The sequence below is a fragment of the Apis cerana genome, linkage group LG11, assembly GCF_029169275.1.
Source record: "Apis cerana isolate GH-2021 linkage group LG11, AcerK_1.0, whole genome shotgun sequence".
NCBI classification, from domain to species: Eukaryota; Metazoa; Arthropoda; class Insecta; order Hymenoptera; family Apidae; genus Apis; species Apis cerana.
In genome coordinates, this window is record NC_083862.1 from 14,300,204 (window position 1) to 14,320,397 (window position 20,194).

General features: G+C 29.5%; 3 protein-coding genes and 1 long non-coding RNA gene across 12 annotated transcripts; 3 read left to right on the plus strand and 1 right to left on the minus strand.

Moving 5' to 3' along the window:
- The first annotated feature begins 301 nt into the window (after positions 1–301).
- Positions 302–3,713, plus strand: LOC107995897 (protein-L-isoaspartate O-methyltransferase domain-containing protein 1). Of its 6 annotated transcripts, none has more exons than XM_062082254.1 (6): positions 302–458; positions 526–639; positions 1,678–2,007; positions 2,073–2,207; positions 2,283–2,534; positions 2,639–3,713. In XM_062082254.1, exons 3-6 carry the CDS (start codon positions 1,701–1,703, stop codon positions 3,553–3,555), a joined length of 1,611 nt encoding a protein of 536 aa, XP_061938238.1. In that variant the 5' UTR covers positions 302–458; positions 526–639; positions 1,678–1,700; the 3' UTR covers positions 3,556–3,713. The 6 variants fall into 6 exon arrangements, with proteins under 6 accessions (XP_061938238.1, XP_061938239.1, XP_061938237.1 ...); XM_062082255.1 differs by having other exon boundaries at positions 530–639; XM_062082256.1 differs by having other exon boundaries at positions 307–458; positions 530–1,029.
- An 88-nt stretch (positions 3,714–3,801) lies between these two features.
- LOC107995896 (uncharacterized) lies at positions 3,802–19,933 on the plus strand. 3 transcript variants are annotated; one of them, XM_028665732.2, is made up of 22 exons: positions 3,802–3,937; positions 4,048–4,750; positions 4,939–5,495; positions 6,076–6,186; positions 6,351–6,439; positions 6,625–6,717; positions 6,819–6,922; positions 12,885–12,949; positions 13,174–13,333; positions 13,408–13,550; positions 13,722–13,926; positions 14,014–14,175; positions 14,263–14,793; positions 14,857–15,032; positions 15,133–15,282; positions 15,355–15,637; positions 15,749–15,958; positions 16,019–16,169; positions 16,238–16,460; positions 16,531–16,660; positions 16,734–16,857; positions 16,951–19,933. In XM_028665732.2, exons 2-22 carry the CDS (start codon positions 4,748–4,750, stop codon positions 17,658–17,660), a joined length of 4,380 nt encoding a protein of 1,459 aa, XP_028521533.1. In that variant the 5' UTR covers positions 3,802–3,937; positions 4,048–4,747; the 3' UTR covers positions 17,661–19,933. The 3 variants fall into 3 exon arrangements, with proteins under 3 accessions (XP_028521533.1, XP_028521534.1, XP_061938231.1); XM_028665733.2 differs by lacking the exon at positions 3,802–3,937 and having other exon boundaries at positions 4,214–4,350; positions 4,597–4,750; XM_062082247.1 differs by lacking the exons at positions 3,802–3,937; positions 4,048–4,750 and having other exon boundaries at positions 5,381–5,495; positions 5,624–6,186.
- LOC107995900 (uncharacterized) lies at positions 9,960–10,913 on the minus strand. Its single transcript, XR_001765693.3, has 2 exons — positions 10,774–10,913; positions 9,960–10,204 (listed from the first exon to the last, which is right to left on the minus strand). It is a non-coding gene; the product is annotated as an uncharacterized LOC107995900 (long non-coding RNA).
- On the plus strand, positions 10,198–12,788 carry LOC107995899 (uncharacterized). Of its 2 annotated transcripts, XM_017053637.3 has the most exons (3): positions 10,198–11,603; positions 11,917–12,133; positions 12,234–12,788. In XM_017053637.3, the coding sequence occupies exons 1-3, from the start codon at positions 11,551–11,553 to the stop codon at positions 12,324–12,326; spliced, it is 363 nt and encodes a 120-aa protein (XP_016909126.1). In that variant the 5' UTR covers positions 10,198–11,550; the 3' UTR covers positions 12,327–12,788. The 2 variants fall into 2 exon arrangements, with proteins under 2 accessions (XP_016909126.1, XP_016909125.1); XM_017053636.3 differs by having other exon boundaries at positions 11,917–12,788.
- Positions 19,934–20,194: the final 261 nt, after the last annotated feature.

The following is a 20,194-nucleotide window of genomic DNA, read 5'->3' on the forward strand; positions in this document are numbered from 1 at the left end:
TAGAATTACTTGCTACAATAAATTCTTTATTAATTTATTTGACATATATAATTGATGCAGAAACATTAATTACTTATTAATTAATTAATTATTTAAATTAAGTTTTGAAATTATTTAATTATAAATAAATAAATATATAAATATATATATATATAAATATATATATATATATACATATATATATATATATATATATATATATACATATGTATATATTTTTGAGAAACATAATATATATATATATATTTAGATTTGAGAAACATATGTCAAATATACATATATAAACGCTTGCGCTCGATTTTGTTGGCCAGTGCTGTCGAAGCTAAGCTCCGAAGCTTGGACAGTCTTTTTCCATTTCAGTTTCGTTACCATGGTACAGAGACGCTAACCAATGTTATACTACACCCGCGCACACAATACAAATACTTCCCGCGAATTGTTTTCTGTTTTAAAAGCAAGTTAGAAGAAGAGAGAAATAACATCAGAAATGTCGCTCTCTCTTTCTAAACCCTCTTTGTCTTGTAGGAAGGATAGCAAAAGGAGGGATGGTTGTCACGTAAGGGGCTCCATTCGTGGGGACGGCACTGTCGTATGCTTCGAAAAGGCCGATTAATACGCATACGCGTTTCAAAGGAAAAGGTAAAAAAGAAATAGAAAGATACTTTGTGATTGAGAAAAAAAAATTCTGAAAAATAAATAAAAAACAAGATGATGATCATAATAAATCAGGTTTTTCTTCGTGAAATTTGTTATGTGTCGTTTAACTTGCCGTAAAAAGATCGGTGACGGACAATGGCGTAGAGACAATTCTCGTGTTTTGTGCTATCAGCTGATGGACTTGATGGACCCTTGTATACTTATCAAAACAGAAGACATCATAGCAGTAAATCCCGTCTCTTGTTGCAAAATGTCATGTTACGATGCGTGATATTGTGTGCATTATAATAAACTAACTCGAAGCTGAAAGTTTTTTTCCGACTTAACATCGACTCCATTATTCACTGTCATTGAGCATAGTGTTTTCATCTGGTAAGGGAACGTTTTAATGAGAATGCTGCAAAAAATTCCATACAAATTTCTTTAAAACTTTTAATGCTTATACATACAAATATTTAAATTAAACAAATATTTAATTCAAGATTAACTTATTTTACGAGTTTGGTGCAAAAAAATTTAAATATATATACTTTATTCGATTTTGTATGTGAGACGCACTTTGACGTATATGATCATATCATGTTATATTTTGACGTATAAAATTAGCTATTTGCTATTGTATTAACAACAAAATGAAATATGTTAATGTTATTAATCCGAATTTTATTCTTATTGGATGAAATATATTTTAATATATTATTTTTTTGTGTTTTTACAAAATTTAATAATTAATACATTTTAACTTGGTAAGTTACTTAATAATAATAAACTATACAAAATTATATTATAATTATTATATGTGATTATTATATTATTATATCTGTTTTCAAATATATTATATTACGATAACTATAATAATAAAATAATAATTATTATATAAGTAAAATAGTAAATAGATATATATTAGATATATTAAATATTATTTTTTTAATATATATATTTAATTTTATATTTTTATTTTAAATATAAACATTAGAATCAAAAAAAATATTTAATTAATGTATTAAAATCTTGTTGCAGAGATCTTTATTAAATTTTTAATAATGGGGGCAGCTGTAAGCAGTGGACAAAACAATGATGAATTAGTTAATAATTTAATGAAATCTGGATATATAAGAACAAGAAAAGTAGAACAAGTTTTTAGAGCTGTTGATAGAGCAGATTATGTTTTACCATCTCACAGAGATAGAGCTTATAATGATCTTGCCTGGAAACATGGCAACATTCATTTATCCGCACCATGCATATATAGTGAGGTGATGGAAAGTCTTTCATTGGAACCAGGATTGAGCTTTTTAAATCTTGGGTCTGGAACTGGTTATCTCAGTACAATGGCAGGACTCATATTGAGTAAGAACACTGCTGCTTTACTAGATCAGTATAGAATATTCGTGATATCTTTATGCCTTTCTTAGACCAACATGGAACAAATCATGGCATTGAGTTGCATGAAGATTGTTTAGAATATGCGTACGAGCGACTCGAAGAATTTAAACAGAAGTCATTAGCACTGGATGAATTTGACTTTTGTGAACCAGTTTTTATACAAGGTGATAAATAAAGAATTTATTTATATATGACTCCCGTGAGAACAAGAAAGAGTCATGTAACTGTACATTTGGCAGGGAATTGTCTGAATGTTGCACCTGGTAGACAATATGACAGAGTATATTGTGGTGCAGCATGTCCTGAAAATTATGAAGGATTTATTAAACAATTTGTATGTATTGGAGGTATTCTCGTGATGCCATTCAAAGATCATTTGCTACGTGTACTTAGAATAGACGAGGATACTTGGTTACACTTTAAAATGCTTCCTGTATCATTTGCAACGTTGGTTGTACCTACTACAACCGAGCAAACTTTATTTCATTTACGTACGTATTTTATAATCTTTTTAAGATAAAATAAGAAAAGAAAAAAAGAATGATATTTGTAAATTATATTTAATTTCACCAACTTATTAATATATTTATTGTAGCTGAATGTGTGCCGTTATCTTTACAAGAACTATGCAGAGGTAAAATTAGACGTTGTTTGCGATTAAATGTATGGAAAGAGCACGAGGATCTGGAAACGGAAAAAGTAATACTATTGGAACAACGAAGATTTAATTCTCCCCAGCAAACATTAACAAGATTTGTAATTCCTGTGTTGGGAGAATCCGATGGATCTGTGTCGGATGAATCAGCGTCCGACGAAGATGACGAATTTACAAGAAGGGTGTGCGTATTGCTTAGCGTAGATGCTGATCCTAGAGATTTGTATACAACTTCTCAAGTACGGGCTGTCGTATTGTGCAATATGAACGAGAATCAAAATTGGCAAGTAGTGAACAACAACGGTAACGTTGATTGGTACAATCAGAATTCTGAAAATTCTGCGAACAGTAACAAATCTGTTTCACGGACAGAAGAGGGTAACGACGAGCAAACTACTTCGAATTCGACGGAAGAAAAATCTCAAAATAAATCTGAACTGCAAAATTTTACCAACGTGAGCGAGACTTATTTGAATTTACTCAAGCATACCGAAACGTTGTTAAATATAAGCGAAAGTGATAGCGAAACGGAACAGGATGAGACTCTTCCTGTTCAGCGTAAAAAAATGGCGAAACGAGAGAAAACGGATAGCGGTATCGTAGAGGATGTAAATTTGAGCAACGAGGACAGTAGCCCTAGATCGAACACCAGTCAATCGGATTCAAAACCTGTTGAATCTCCGGATACCACGAACGCAATGGACGTGGATCCGTCCGACGTTTCCCGTGATCAAGAAGTAATAATCGCTCGTTATGTGAATAGCAATGCCTTTTCTACTTATATGAAAGAGAAAATACAAGAGTTACCATTGCCTTTTTCATCAAAATTGTACCTAAATTATAATCGTAAGCTGTAATATAAGTAAATTACATACGCGAGTCATAATACTCTAATTTAAATAAATAAATGAATAAATAAAATATATGTATATTTACACGCGCGTGCGTGCACGCATACAAACTTAATATTATGTAATAATTTACATGCAATAATTACTGACGTTATTTTATTTTACTTTTTTTTTCTTTTTCTTTTCTTTTTTTTTTAATCCAGAATCCTTACAAATCCTTGAACCAAAGAGAAGGCGCTACTCGTGGGAAGAAGATCAGATCATTATCTTCCAAATGATTGTTACAATTATTCCACAATCTTATCTCGCCTTTTATCTACACAATTCTAATCAACTGATTATTCATGATATTCACCACGAACAGAACACAGATTAAATATCATTTCAAGTAATTATCAATATACGTACTATGATAATATTTTTACATATACATGTATAACCACATACTCGTTAATATTCAATACAAATATAATCCTGTTGCTTCTTTTTTTTCCCCAGTGAAATCTTCTAATCACACACACACCAAACATTGTTGGATCTCCTGAAAACTCAACTCGACAGCCTCTGAAACATGGACATTCAGAAACACGTCCTCTAACCACACTCCTGTCGTCTCTTTTTGCACGATCCAAAATTACATAATTCGAACTAGAAACGCGTTGCGTAAGTTGCCTGCCGGAGATTGCTAGCATCTTCGGCCTGCAAGAAGGCGAATGGGATGCAGGGGATGCACTGAGGGTGCGCGTGGGGAAGCGAGTTGTTGCGGAAGGGGCTAACGCCCAGCTGCCCGACAGATCGCGGGTTCGTACGTTCGTGATAACATTCCCAACCCACCAGAAGGCTCCAGATCAAATTGTTAATCATCCTAAAGCGGGCAGATAAGATCGATCGGGATGTTACCCGTGCAGTTCGATCCTCTTGGCATTCTGGCACTTTAGCTTTCTTTCAATTCGAAGAAATTCGTGCGATTTCCCATCAGATTTCTTTAGATTGTTTCGCGCGGTGAAATAATTGATACCATGCCCGTGTCTTCTCTCAAACTTCTAGGTGTCTGTAACGAACAATATCCATTGTTTGATTCGAGAGTAATTTGTGACCCTTCTACGGAGACAACGTGTCATCGTGCAATGATATTATCGAACGAGAAACGGATACAGAATTTTGAGTACTGGTGAGGGGAATTGATGATCTCTTCCTGATGGTGAGTAGATGGTTTCTTTTCCTTTTTCTTTTTTCGATGATAGGAATATCAAGAATGCTCATTATTATTATCCTTATAGATTCCAACTTGATAAATATTTTCAGTAAACACGCATATATATACATATATACATATATATACATATCTTCAATATTAAAAAAAAATCGATAAAGAAATTTCCTCCTCAGCTGTGTGCACCGAAGATGAGGTCCCTCGTGATCAGCGTCTCCTTCCTATTTTACCTAATCGGAGCCTCGACGACGACCGAGATATCCTGCGGCGGCCGGTTGACAACGCCAAGGGGAGTGATCCAAACACCGAATTTCCCCCAGCCTTTCCCCGTGCCGATCAAGTGTCGCTGGATAATCGACGTGTCCGATATTCCGGCGGGCAACAGCTCCATCGTCGTCTACTTGACGCAGGTGTACGTGTACAAGGGTCTCAGCTTCACCGAGTACGCCTATTACGAGTCGGAGAGTATGAATTTTGGCGCCACGTTGATAAAGGAGATCACCGAGGGGAACGTGTTCGAGTACAAGTTCTTCAGGACGTTCAGACCGTTTCTGGTGATCGAGTTCGAGCTCGACCGCCTCGAGGGCAATCACGTACGCGTTCTGAACAATTTGTTGAACGTGTACGGGTTCAATGTCACGTATCAGATGACCGAGGATACGCCGAATTCGGATTCTTGCTCCGTCCAGCATTGCTCCTACACGGGCAATTGTTTCGTGTCCGGAGATTACACGTGAGTTCTACTTTCTGTCTCGAAAGTTTTTTGAAAGTTGCTACATATTAATTTGAGTGGGATCATCTTTGCTTCCACCGGTATGTTTGTATTTATAAGTAATGGTATTTTATTGTTTTATTATTTAGGAGGTACACAGGGATATTTTACAGCTTTTTCGTGTAAGATCATTGTATTCCATAGCATATTGTTTATTCTCGATTACAAGAATATCTTTTTCACGAAACACTTCATCAAGCTGCATCAATCATCGTGGATAACTTTCGAAAAATTTCTTTACGAGTGAACGAAAGAACGGTACTCTTGATCTTGTTTTTAAGTTTCTTTTATTATAAGTATATATTGAAGAGGAAATGTGTCAAAGTATAATAAAAATCCTCCCTACGAATAACTTTGGAAATTTTCCACATAAAAGATAAATAACGATAGGGTGGTTTCAAAAGATATCGTATCAATTCGTGATTCATTAACGATTGATGTCTCACTAAATTTTTCCTCTATTTCTATATATATGTGTTTCTCTGTTCGTTCGGTTTGATATGTAAAAATCTAACATGGAATTTGCCATTCTTTGTCACAGGAACTTTTGGTGCGATTGTTTCGACGGTTTCAATGGAAAAAATTGTAACGAAGGACCTCTCTGCTCTGACGATAGGAAAAATCCTGTTTGTCAAAATAGAGGCATTTGCAAGTACGAGGATTAGATACATTTTATCATTTAAAAAAAATTGATTACGAATCTCGTTGAATTTTCTGCTCTGGAAAAAGATAAATTTACTCGAGCCCTTCGTGCATGAAACTTTCGCTTTTTCTTTGAATAAGCATCGAGAGAAATCATTACATGAATTGTTGCAGACAAATTGGAGCAAAAGCAATGACCTGCGAATGCACCGATGACTACGTCGGTCGTAATTGTGAGATCCATCTTTTGAATACTATGGAAGGTAGGTTTCAATTCAATTGTAAATCTTCTGATATAATTAGAAACATCACTGTATAAAGAATTACCTCGTATAATCTCTAACGAGATTCCTAGATGATACTCCAATGACTCTGAGCATTCGAAATTGTGTCACTGGAGTCGATACGTGAGAGAGAGAGCATTCACGAAATCAATGCTTGTTCACAGAATGCAGAATGGAGAATTGTGTGATACAATGTCCTCACGAGGAAATGGCGCAGCAGCCATGCGCATGCAGGAATGGCACGAAAATCTATAATAGTAAGTTTAAATGATCCTCTTTTATTCGGTTTCTTGAGGAACTGAAATTTTTCTGTTTCGAAATTTTATGAAACGAAAGTAATTGATGAAAACTTTTACAGATCGATCAAGATATGAATGCAGAATCAAATTGTCGAACGTGACATCCCTGAAAACCGGTCTCATATCGCAGTACGGCAGTTTGGAATCTTATATCAGTAAACAGGTGAGTGAAAAAAGTTGTGAGAAAGTATATATATATATATACTGAACATTTTCTGATAACGAATATCGTTTCAAGGTCTTAGACGTTTTTCCATTGAATATTTTTTGATCACTCAAATAAATTCTTGTTTCATTACAACGTGCTCTTTTTTTCGAGCCATGGGATTAAAATATTCTTTGTATTAAAACATATCTTCAATAAAAAAACGTCAATTGATTTCTCGAGTAATCTATGTAGCAATTTTGATGCACTACTTCAACATCCACAATTGGAAGTTCAGTGTTGCATTCATGGAAATTGTTATATATACAATTGAAATCCTACAAATTATAGATATAATAGATAACTAAAAATATATGTTTTGTAAACAATTTGTTTTTTATTTATTATTTGATTAATAATACAAATTTCATAAAATTTCAAAAATATTCAATTTTTGAATAAGAGAATCTAAAATGTTTTATTATGTAACAATCAGAATCAGTTGTGTAACGTTACAATCTGTTTTTACACACGTGTCTTGACACGTGCCCATTGAAAATCAATGTAACGTTTTAATACATTGAAAAAAACAGAATGAATATACTGAAAGATAAACTTTAAGTGTTTCATGACTTATTTAATTCATTATTATAAATATGATATTAATAATATTGAGATTCTCGAATTTTCCTCGTTGAAATTCATTAACATACTTTTAATCAATTACAATTTCTTTTTCTTTTTTTTTTCTTATACAAATATATTATACAAATATATTATGTATTTTGATAATACTATTTTACAAGAGATAACAAGTATATAGAGATAACAAATATTAGACAAATAATATACATACATTTTTATATACATACATAATATTGGCATCTTTGAAAAACTTTGATAAAAATTATTTTATGGACATAATATGCAGAAATAAACAACTTATAGATAGGAAAAACTATGTCCTATTATATCATATTCATATATATGTATATATACATATACACATATATATCCAATCCACATTATGGACTTTTTTCATAACTGTTCACGATACAATTATCTGATGTCAATATAGAAAATAATATAAGTAGAGTTTTCCAATGTTTAATTCCAATTCTACATTCTTTTTGGATATTTTTTTATACTTAATCATTCGTTATATTTACCAAAAATGTATCGTTATAAATTTATGCAATTTTATTTTAATAATTCTGACATAAAAAATTGCATTCAATGCTAAAGGAAAAAGTATATTTTTTTACTTTTAATTAAAAAAAAAATTGTGTGCTTAAATCGATAGAAAATAAATTAAATTTAACGTATCACACATACATCGACATAATTATTCATCGTTACGTTATCGATTCACGTTCTCGAAACATGACATATGTACGAGAAACATTAATGCTATTAAAGAAAAACTTGGTACATCCATTCTTCGAACTTTAATTTATTTTTGCACTAATTACTTAAATGCACATCGTCAGTGAATCGAAAATTGATCCTGATTCAAGCTTACTTGAATTAAAAAATAAAATCTGAAATAATTTTAAGAATTTTAATTATTGTAAGATTTTTAATATCTTATATTTTTAATGTCTCTTATGTTAATACCTCTTCTAACAATTATCTTAAAAAAAAATATTAAGTACTTAAAAAAAAATACTTTCTAATTTTAAGAATTTGGCTTTAGAATCTAAATTGGCTTTTTTCCTTCCCGATTTCTGATTACTTAAATAGGTATACAAGTGACGTCAAGATCAACATTTTTTTTTTTCTCTACTGGAATTTCTACCGACCCGTTTCATTCACAATCAATTCCCAGTATGATACATTTGGTTTTTCCAAAAATAAAGTAATTTCGTTTTCTTTATGCTCTGCTTTTTATTTTTTTATTATTATTTTCTAATTCATAATTTCTTTTTACAACCATTTTCCATCATTATTGTTCGATGACGAACAAAATTTTTACTTTTTTTAATTGATAATATGAAATTTTATTAATTACATTTTTTTTTCAATAAATCAATTGTCTTTTGTTTACTATTTATTAGTTTTAATTTTAATCATGCAAATCTTTATCCATTATATTATTGACAATAATTCTATCAGCATGAATAATGACAGTGGCACCACTCCGAGATCCAAAATCTTTTTCAATAATGGAATGAATTTCCCTTCTTCATAAAAATCTAGTAAATATCTAATCTCCAAATATCAATAAATAGATCAAACAGCTTCTTCTTTTTTTTTCATTTTATTACAAAATTTTATTATTGGCTTAATGTATAAAAGAATAGTTAGATTTTTTAGTGGCTTCTCAGTATGTTTGAAAATAGCACGAACTATCTCTAATTTGTGTTCAACAATTCTATCAATAGAACTTTGCATATTTTGATATTTATAGAATTAATATCGTGAATGCTTCTCTTTTAAATGAATTTAAAAAAAGTTTTTCCAATCAATCTACAATTTAAACATTTTTTATTGAAAAATTTTATATTGAAAAATTATAAATATGCGTACTTATAATTGTATACGTATAAATTGTATACAATTATATATTATTATTTATCTTTATACAACTCTTCACAAATCTTGAGAAATGATAAAATGTTACCTTCCTAGAATGATATCTCAAGTCACGATCTTTGTCGTCATAACAAGAATTAGTGATTTTTTTTTCGCACATGATAAGATTACTTGTCGACTCATATATATTAAAGAATTCAACAGGATCGATTACAATATTATGGCATTGATTGCATTATTTTTAAAATTTAAAAAACAAAGTCTGAATTTCTCTAGATGAAAATTTTTAAATTTTTTCAATTTCAATTGATAAGCTTATTTATATTCTTTATATTTATATATTTCAAATCTATATTTATAAATTTCAAATGTATATTTTGAAATTTCAAAATATTTTGAATTTTTATAATGAAAAAAAAAAGATCAAAAAATTGAAAAAAGTTAAACAGGTTCATGCTAGGATTCACTGATTCATTTTTTGTTGTAATAATAAAGTAATTATCGAATAAAAAAATCATTCTTTTTCGTGAATATATTATATTTAACATTTTAATATAATATAATTCTAATTTAATGTACTATCCATGCAGTAAATGTCTTCGATGTTTATATATTTATCATAAAATATGTTTAAATCACTTCGTTCTGGGAATCCTTTTTTTTTCCAGATTGGAATTTTTTTTGTAGATTGGAATTTCCAGTAGTCGCTTGCGCATGCATGTTTCCGAGGTGACTGACTTATCAAATTTCGATTTTAAACTTTTTCTGTAACGAAAAGAAAATTTTCTCTAATTAGTAAAAAATAAATTTATCTATATTTGTTTTATAACTTCCTTACAACCAAATTGGTTACGTAATGCATCAACTTTCTACTTTATCGGAATTAAAGTCATTATGTGTGATTGATTTAACACATTCGTAATTCTATTTAGGAATAATATACGCATAAAACGAGATTAAAGAGAATAAAGAAAGTAAGAGAAACATTGTATGAATAAAAGAGACAATTAAAAAACAGATGCGATGTATCGACGTTTTGTAATTCCCCTTAGTCGATAATGATTCTCTGATATATTTTTATATGGATTATTCGCAAATCTGTTCAGTTGCAAGGATGATGAAACTAGACATATAAGATTCAATTGTTTGCATCATATGTGGTATGAGCACGTGCTATCGATCGAAGTGTCCTGCCAAGATGGATATAAAATTTATTAACCAAACAAACTTGACAATCTATCAAATTCGATATTCATGTATGATAATATAATTTTATTCGCGTTTAATTTTTTGATGTTTTGAATATGAAGAAAAAAAAATTGGAAAGATAATACTTATTGTAAGACTGCCATCATTGATATACGTAAAAAATGTCATCTCATTCCCAAGTTTCTATCTATCTGGCTATCCTTCTCTTCTTGAAAGAATGGTTATGCGCAATAGAAGCAATATTTCGAACGAATAGACAATTGAAATTCTTTTTTAAAAATTATCATCGATATTTGCAAAGATTTCCTGCATACAATAATTCTTCCTAGATATTGAAATTAAACATGTTGAAACATTAAAACATGTTGAAACATTTCGAAATAAATTATAGATACATGCTAATTAACATGTAACACTATCTATTTATTACTTTTCTATTTTAAAAATTATTACAGTTTTCGTTTTTCGTTTTATTTTCTGTTTCTGGTAAAAATTTTCTGGTAATAAATTCGTTGATAAAAAACTCCGCAATGTACATAGAATCGACATACTTTATCTGGAATACCCCTGAATATATAGTACAGCAATGCATGGTTGCTAGGTGGGGATAAGAGATGTATAAAAGCGACGTGTGTCGATTATCGAGGTCACTCATCAGTGGAACTGTTGGTCGGTTCGTGTGTTTTCAACGTGAAAGTTTTCATCGTTGCATAAGATTGTATCGAGATAACTTGTGTATTTTGATAAAAAAAAATTTCTAAAAGAAATCAGTGAAACAAAAGTGTGCATTTAATTATTATAAACTGGCGATCAAAAACGAAAGAATTCCAACTTTTAGTGAAGTGTGTAAGAAAGTACCAGAAAATAATAAATCGAGTAAGCAGAGAAAAATACTTACAGATATGACACGTTGCCAAAGTCTACAATCCTATGCTTCGTCTATGATGTCTGATAGGTATGAATTTTCATTTTTGATATGTGATGCTAATTATTTTTACGAAGAATTTGACAATATTAAATTACGGAATTCATTGAAACTGTATAAAAAAAGTAATTATGAAATTATTAGTTTTTGAATTAACTCGAAATGTTTTATTCCTTAATAAAGAAATATTCGAAAATATATAACAAAATATATAATATAATCAAAAAATGAAAATTTTATCATGTTTTATTACAAGCTTTTGCTTTATTGTCGAATTCTTTACTAATTTAAAAAATAAAACTTGGAAAAATAATTTGGAATACTCATCTCAATTGATTTTCAGTGGAAACTTATCTTGGACCGAACAAAAAGAAATATTTAGATATCGTAGAGGCACTATAACGTGCGGTATGTTACCAACATTACGAGCTCTAGCATCCAAGGAATGCGAGAATAATCAGAGTATTATTTGTCTTGTACCTTTCGACACGGATATGGATTCTGCCAGTCACCTGCAAATGATTTTGCTGGAGGCATATTGTCGTGAAACAGGAATTAAGGTGTTAAGAGTATCCAGAGAAAAAATACGAAACCATCTATGTCCTGAAAGCGGCGATTTATCCTGCGTACTCATCTCTAATGACGATCCATACTTCTTAGATACACCGGAGTGAATTTGAAACATATTCATTTATCAAGAATGAATTTTTTTTCGACTGGATGCAGTCACATAATCATATCAAGAAATTCTGAAAAAGAATCGTTGGATATCGGATAGATGGCAGAAAGCACATCTTCAATAGTGACATTTTCGATACAGAGAGAGAAATCGATTTTGAACTCGAAGTTGAATAGAGTATATCGATAATGGACAAGATTAACATTCTAAGATAATCATTCTAAAGATATAATAAAAATTATATTTATATGTATCTCGATTGCGATAAGCGATTTTAATCGTTAAAATTGTTCAAAGAAAAAGAAAATGAAAATGATCGATTGCGAATCCGTGCAAATATATATGTGTACGTATATAAATACATTCGTACACATATGCGTGCGCGCGCACGAACGCACATACACTTTTTCATTACGATATAATTGTTAAATTAATAAAATTATATTATATTATATATATTTAATTATATTAAAAATGAATATCATGTTACCGTTATAATTATTTTGTAATAATATACATATATGTTACTATAGAAAGTGATTATTTTTATTTATTCCCATAACTCTCTTCTTTATTTTTCCTTTGGACAATAATTAATTATTATTCTTTAAAATGTTATTATTTCTTCGCAGCTTGCAAAATATTTAAGGAATTCTAATGTCTCGTTTACGGAGGATTTACAAATCCTGAGCGTGACGTGAGTAGGTACATTAAACGATAAAAAATTCCATTTTCTTTTTGTCAAGATTTTTAATGGAAGTAAAAATCTATTACATATAAAAATACATTATATTAAAAAAAGTGAGAATAATGAAATATGTTTTAACATATGAAATGAAATAATGAAATATATCAATATTAGTAAAAAAAATATTTAAAATTTAAAAACTATATAGAATAGTTTTTTTATTCGTTATGTAGGCCCACATCGGAAATTACTTTCCACTTTTTCGGAAATTCTGAAGATGGGGATAAAATTCGAGAATCCCTTAACAAATTGGTTCAACGACGACGTCTCAGTGAAATTTCTCTTGAATCGACTCACTTTACTTTTCAACAAAAACCTACGCTCAAATTGCAGGTATTTATATATTATTGATCTTCTTTGAATACATTCTTTATAAATTGATCTTATTTATTTTGATTAACATTCAGAGTCTCAAACTGAGTAAAGGAAATGAACACGAAATTCATCTAGGAGATCAGATCATTCTTTCTTGCGTTGCTCAAGGCAGTTATAACATAAATTTCACATGGTACAAGGACAATATGTTGGTGAACATGAATAAAGCCACCAGGTGAACAAATATTATTATCATTAAAATAATATCTTTAATTTTTTCAAGTGTATTATTTATATTATTTTAAATAAAAAAGCATATAATCGAACAATTAAGTAACTAAATGAAATAATAAAAGTACTGCAGTGACTTTGAATGGCAATAAATAGAAAAATTTTTATTTTATAGGGGAATTCGATATAAATATTTTCCCAATGACGGTTCCGATCTACACACATCAGTATTAACTATTGAAAAAGCAACTCTACTTGATGCGGGTCAATACACTTGTCAAATAGTTGATTGGGGCGTGCAACAATGTAAGAGTATTTACATAGACGTGAGAGATGAACCGGATGTAAAAGTGATGCCGATGAGCGTCACTATAGATAAGGTGATCTTAAAAAAATTTTTTTTTATTTAAATAATAATTTAAATAATAATTGAAATGAATATTTATATAAACTGATTCTTCTTTCAGGGAACCAATATACAATTAACATGTATGACGCCTAATGTACCCAATATTGGAATAGGATTTGGTTGGACAAAGAACAAAGTCTTATTGAAACTAGAACTTGGCAGTGAAGTCTGGGAAGATTTATATCCGACTGGAAGTATATTAAAAATTACAAATGCACAAGTACTTAATTAATAGCAAATTACTCTTATATTTTTTTATTTAAAATGTAATATTTTTCTTACGTTTATTACATTATATTTTTTTTAGAAATCTGCAATATATACTTGTAACGTAGCAGACAAGTTTATGTCTGTTCGTGTACAAGTTGTGAATCGAACATTAATACCGATTTGTTTAAAAGAGAAATCCTGGGGTTTAAGTTGGCCAGATACTGCTCCTGGATCTGAAGCATTACTAGAATGCCCTCAACATTTTGTGGGTAAAACAGTATCCAGGCTATGCTCGATGAAAGATGCCACAACTCCTGAATGGCAGATACCAGATTTTTCTTTCTGTTTATTTGAACCATTAGTTATACATTATAATAAATTTAAAAGCTTAACTTTAGGATATCAAAATACAAGTGGTTCTGAAACAATTTTCCTATTTTGGGAAATCCTGCGAACTCGTAATTTACCTCTCTATCCCGGCGAAGGAGATCGTATTTTAAGTATTCTGACAGAAATAGAACGTTATCAATATCACATTGATCCATCTGATTTACATGCCTCTACAGAAACTTTGATACGAATAATTAGTCGTATATTGAACGATGAAAATTCAATTTTAAATCAACAAGTATGAAAATTTATCTCGTACAAACTGATAAACAGAAGAAATGCATAAACTTTTAATTTTCAGAAAGTTCTATCGCTTCTTCAAATTATTCAACGAAGTTTAATACATTGGTCCAAGATGACTATCCGTCCTTATAAGCATTTATCCTTTTCTTCCTTGGTGGTAGACGTTCAAGAATTACAGCAACATAGTGGAGATAGTATCACTCATTCTCTTCAAATCCCTATAGATGAATCTATGTAATTAAATAATATACATATAAATTAACATAACATTACAACAAATTAAATAACATTATATTTATAAAAATTATCATTTATTTCACTCACAATTATTTAGGTATCCAAATTGGTACGAAGATAAAACAACAGTGCGATTATGGAAGAAACGGCAACGTGGAATAAAATCTAATAGTACTTTATATGGAATAGTAGTTGTTTACAAAAATATGTCTCATTTTTTTCCTGCTACATATGTTAAAGAACTTGAGTAAGCAATGACAATATTGAATTTTACTTTCTATTATTGTAATTATTCAATTCAAATACTTTTTATTACTAGTGATGGTACAGATTTGGAATTTCGAATAAATTCTCGACTTATCACAGTAGCAGTGCCTACCTTCAATTTAGACAAACATAATAAAATCTGGATAGATCTACAATTAAAACACATACAGAATCAATCAAATTCGTGGAACTTGTCTTGCGGGTTTATGGACGTTACAGGTTCCTGGGACCTGAACAGTTGCATCGCCAATACATCTCCAGGCGATGCTGCTACGCATTGTCTTTGCCCTAATAGCGGAACTTTCGCAGTTTTCTTAACAGCACGTGCTGTAAGAGTAAGTTCAAATAGAGTACATATTAGTATGTATTTTGTTTTATTTTTATTTTATTAATATTAAATTTTTAAATTGAATTATTATAAAATAATTTAATAATGTAATTGTCAGGTGGTACTTGCAAAAAAAGAACAGACCACATTCATCGTGATATTTGGATGTGGTGGTTGTTTAGCACAATGTCTTTTATCCTCTTTGATCCTTGGAACCTTTTGGTGGACAAATCAAAGCTGGATGAACTTTTTGAAACTTCAATGTTGCTGTGCTTTAATCGGAGCAATGGCTGTTTTCATTTATGCCGTTCATAATGATTTACCAGAGGTAATTAGAAAGTATTTGCATTGATTCTAGGAGCTTTTTATAATGTTAATTTTATTTTAGAGCTCATATGCGATCGTGGCAATAACTCTGGAAGCTTTTCTTCTTATTGGTATGTCAGCGCCGGTATCAGAAGCTCTAATCATTTATGCCGGTCTAACTCAAGTTCGATCCAGTCAACACTTTCAACCTACCGTCATTGCAGTCATTACAGGTATAGTCATTCAAATAATAATAATAATGAAATCCACTAAATTTGTATTAATTTTTTTATTTATATAGGTGTCCCTATCTTAGCCGTGTTAAGTACAGAACTCACACATAAGAGTACGGGTTGGAGACACGAATCATGGTGGTTAATTTTTGGCAGTGGAGTTTATAATATCTTTGTTACTTGCGCAACAATGATGTTTCTTATATTTATATTATTATATTTGGGAATTTTACATAAAGCTCATGCTCTTGTTGAGGAAAATGTTATGAAAAAAGAAGTGATAGACATCAGGTATAATTATTTATACAACTTGAAAAAGAAAAATTAAAAAATAAAACATTCGTTTTTTTTTTTTTTTTAGATTACGAATGCTTCATCGAGCTGCCATAGTTATTTGTAGCATCATTGCGACAGAGACTGCCTCCATTTTTTATATAAATTCCACCTCCATCATTTTTCATTATATATTTGCTTCTCTTTCTTCTGTCTTGGTAAGTGCATCGATAATTTTAATTGAACAAATAAAAGTTTTATTTTATATAATTATGATTTTTATAAATTTAGGGTTTTGTTATAATGATGATGTATATCATAAATGGTGAATTGACTACGATTGATTTAATCTTACGAAAACTAAAATGGAAACAAAATGCAGAAGAAGAAGAAATAACATCTGAACCGATAAAAGGTACTTATAAAAATTACATCAACTAATAATACATGATATATAAATGAATGGATTTTGTACTTACTAAATGAAATAAATTTATCATCTTACCAGTGTGTTCAAAAAATAGTGCAGAAGTGGAGAATGATACCGCTCCACCTCTCCAATCATCTTTGGATATTGGAGAATCATATTTAGAAGTTCGCGGGATTGCAGCGGGTAGTATAGACATGCGGGAATTCATCAACGAGTCCTCGTCTTCATATTCGAAATCTTCTATTCCTATTGCCAACAGATTCCTACCAGAGATTCGCATCGATCATTCGGATGACATAAACCTGGAGAATTATAGCACTAGTCCACGAAAGTATCAAGAAGCTATCGCGTTTGATAGCATAGTTTCTCCACGATCATCGCACTACGTAAACGAGCCCTATAGTACGAATGAATGTTGCAGTTTCCGGGAATTTGGTAAATTCAGAGAGTCTCAAGGACAAATCTTCATTGCACACAATCCGTCAGAAAGTTCAGCGAAAGTTCTATGCAACGCTGATGTTGAATCACGTTTAAGTGGGATGCCAGATGTGACTTTAGCCGTGAAAAAAGACGTTGAATTATCCGTGCCAGATCTAAAAAGCAGGGAACATGTAAACGTTATTCCCGATATTGCCAACACCACAGAACGTAAACAACCTGATGGTGAAGAAAAGGCACCTGAAATTGTGATCACGAATTGCGAAACTACAGCAAGTGGTATGCTAGATCGTATTGCACATGATCTTGATTATCTGTTAAATCGTACCCATTCTTCGGATGGAACATAAGTCTGATCATCCTGCAAGAAATTGATTGATTCACTGCTCAAATTTATTAGAAAACATAATTCCATCAAGCATAATTCATGTAATATTTAATGAATATTTAATTTTAACTTTATCATTTATTGAATTTAATAATATGCTTAAATGAAATAAATAAAAGTCATTTTTTGATATTTAGTTGATTCAGAAATATATTATAATTATAAAAAGTACTATTCAAGGTAAATTTTGGAACTCTTTTGAACTTTCTTTTTATTTTATTTTCGTTTTTATTTAGAAAAGTTAAATATATAATATATTATCTATAAAAAATATATTATTCACAATATTTATACATATTATGTATAATATCAAATAAAATGAAAATCTTATGATCAAATAGCACTGATATGATTGAATATATATATATATATATATATATATATATATATACATACAATTAATTTTTTTATAATTTATTTATTTAATTTTTAATTTATAATATAGAAATGGAAAAATTCTTAAATTCTTATAATATAAAAAAAAAATTGAACTGAAATATGTAGTTTAAACGAAAAGAAATTAAATTGAATTTACATGCAAGTTAATAAATAAAAATAAAGAATGATACTTTTAAAAAAATATTATTATTATTATCATCATATCAAATTATTATTATTATATATATATAATTTTCATTTATTGTTATTTATTATTATATTTCTATTAACTAATATTACTTTAAACTAAAAAAAATTATAAGACAAATCTTTTATATTCTCATTTTCATTCTCTCTCTCTCTCTCTCTCTCTCTCTCTCTCTCTCTCTCTCTCTCTCTCTCTCTCTCTCACACACACACACACACACACGCGCGCGCGCGCGCGCGCGCGCACCTCTTCGTCTCTGTCCCTTCTTCTCCCCTATTTTTATTAAACATTTATTAAATATTTATACTATATAATCATTCTTCCTATCCTTAAAAAAAGATCTTTAAAAAAAATCTATCATAAAAGAAGATTTTTTATAAGAATTTGTTTTTATTAGATTCCATCCATTAGAAAACGTTTTACATTAAAAATTTGTTTACATCTCGTTTTCTTCATTCTTTTACACAAACTCACGTGAACAAATTTTTACAGAATTTTTACAACACTTCAAAATCCATATCATAACTCCATACTTCCATTCTTTTTCTTTTTTCTTTTCCTTCTATCAATATTGATTTCAATACAAACATATATAGGAAAGTAAAAAAATTGAAATTAGGAAGACAGGAGTGATAAGTTTCAACGAAAACAAATTTTAGGCAGTGGAATTCCGAGTTATAGTATTTATTTATCATCGTACAGCCCTTTTCAATAATATCCATTCATATTGATTCAGTCGTCATCGCACTTTCATTTTTCCGGTTTTTTCTTTTTAATAATTTGAATTATAAAGCTATACATTCAATTTTTATTTCAATAATCTACTTACATATTTAAGATCAAACTGTATGTTATCGGTAATAATTGCTGCAGTTACTTCATTTATTTTTTTCTTTGTTTTGCATCTTCGTTTTACCTCTAATAATTAATTAGTCATTTTTTTAGTGAAATGCTTCACTGAAAATTTCATTTTTTTTTTCATTTGCCGAGGTATGAAATCGGAGCAATATTTCTTGACCAAGCATATGTTATAAATGCAAAAAGATATAATAATAAGGTCGGTGTTAGTTTGTTAGCACTCGAATATATCTATATGACTAGTTTTCTGTGTCAACAGATTTTCTTAAAAATATAAATTATTTACAAGGATTTCAGCTAATTTTATCGAGATTTAATAATCTTGGTTTAATCACATCAATAATACCGAAGTATAGGAGAGCCGTGGCTGTATTCGATTATTATTTAAAAATAAGAGAAAAAAAAAATGAATTACAAAATGTATTCACACAATTTTTATATTACGTTTTACTGAATTTTACATGCGCTACTATCTTTTTTTATTTTTGTTTTTTTTTAATAAATAAATTTTTTATTTATTTTATTTTAATAATTGAAAAGAATATAACAATTTGGGTTAAGATAAATTATAATATACATCGAATATTAAAGCGAAATAAATGCGAATAAATACTCATTAATTTTTTTTATTTTTATTATTATTTTCGCAGTGATGTATGATAAAATTGTTTTTTCATATTTAATAACAATTAATCATTTCCTCCCAGTTAGTTTATGTCAATTTGTATATAAAATAAATTTTTATGATATATTTCAATTATATAAATAAAGAAAGTTATTTGAAATAAAAATTCCAATGAATTCAAAAATTCACCAATAAAATGGCTTTTATTATATTTTAATCTAGTAACAAGAATCCATGATTATTTATGATAATTAGATGCTATATGATTAACTGAAGTAATATAGCGCATCTTTTATTTTCATTCAATTAAAATTTATTAAATATATATATCCTAGCTTTCAAAATTAATATATTATTTAATTTGAAAAGAAAAAAAAATTACTAGATTTAATTTTAAGTAGAACACATGAAACATAAAAATGTTTGA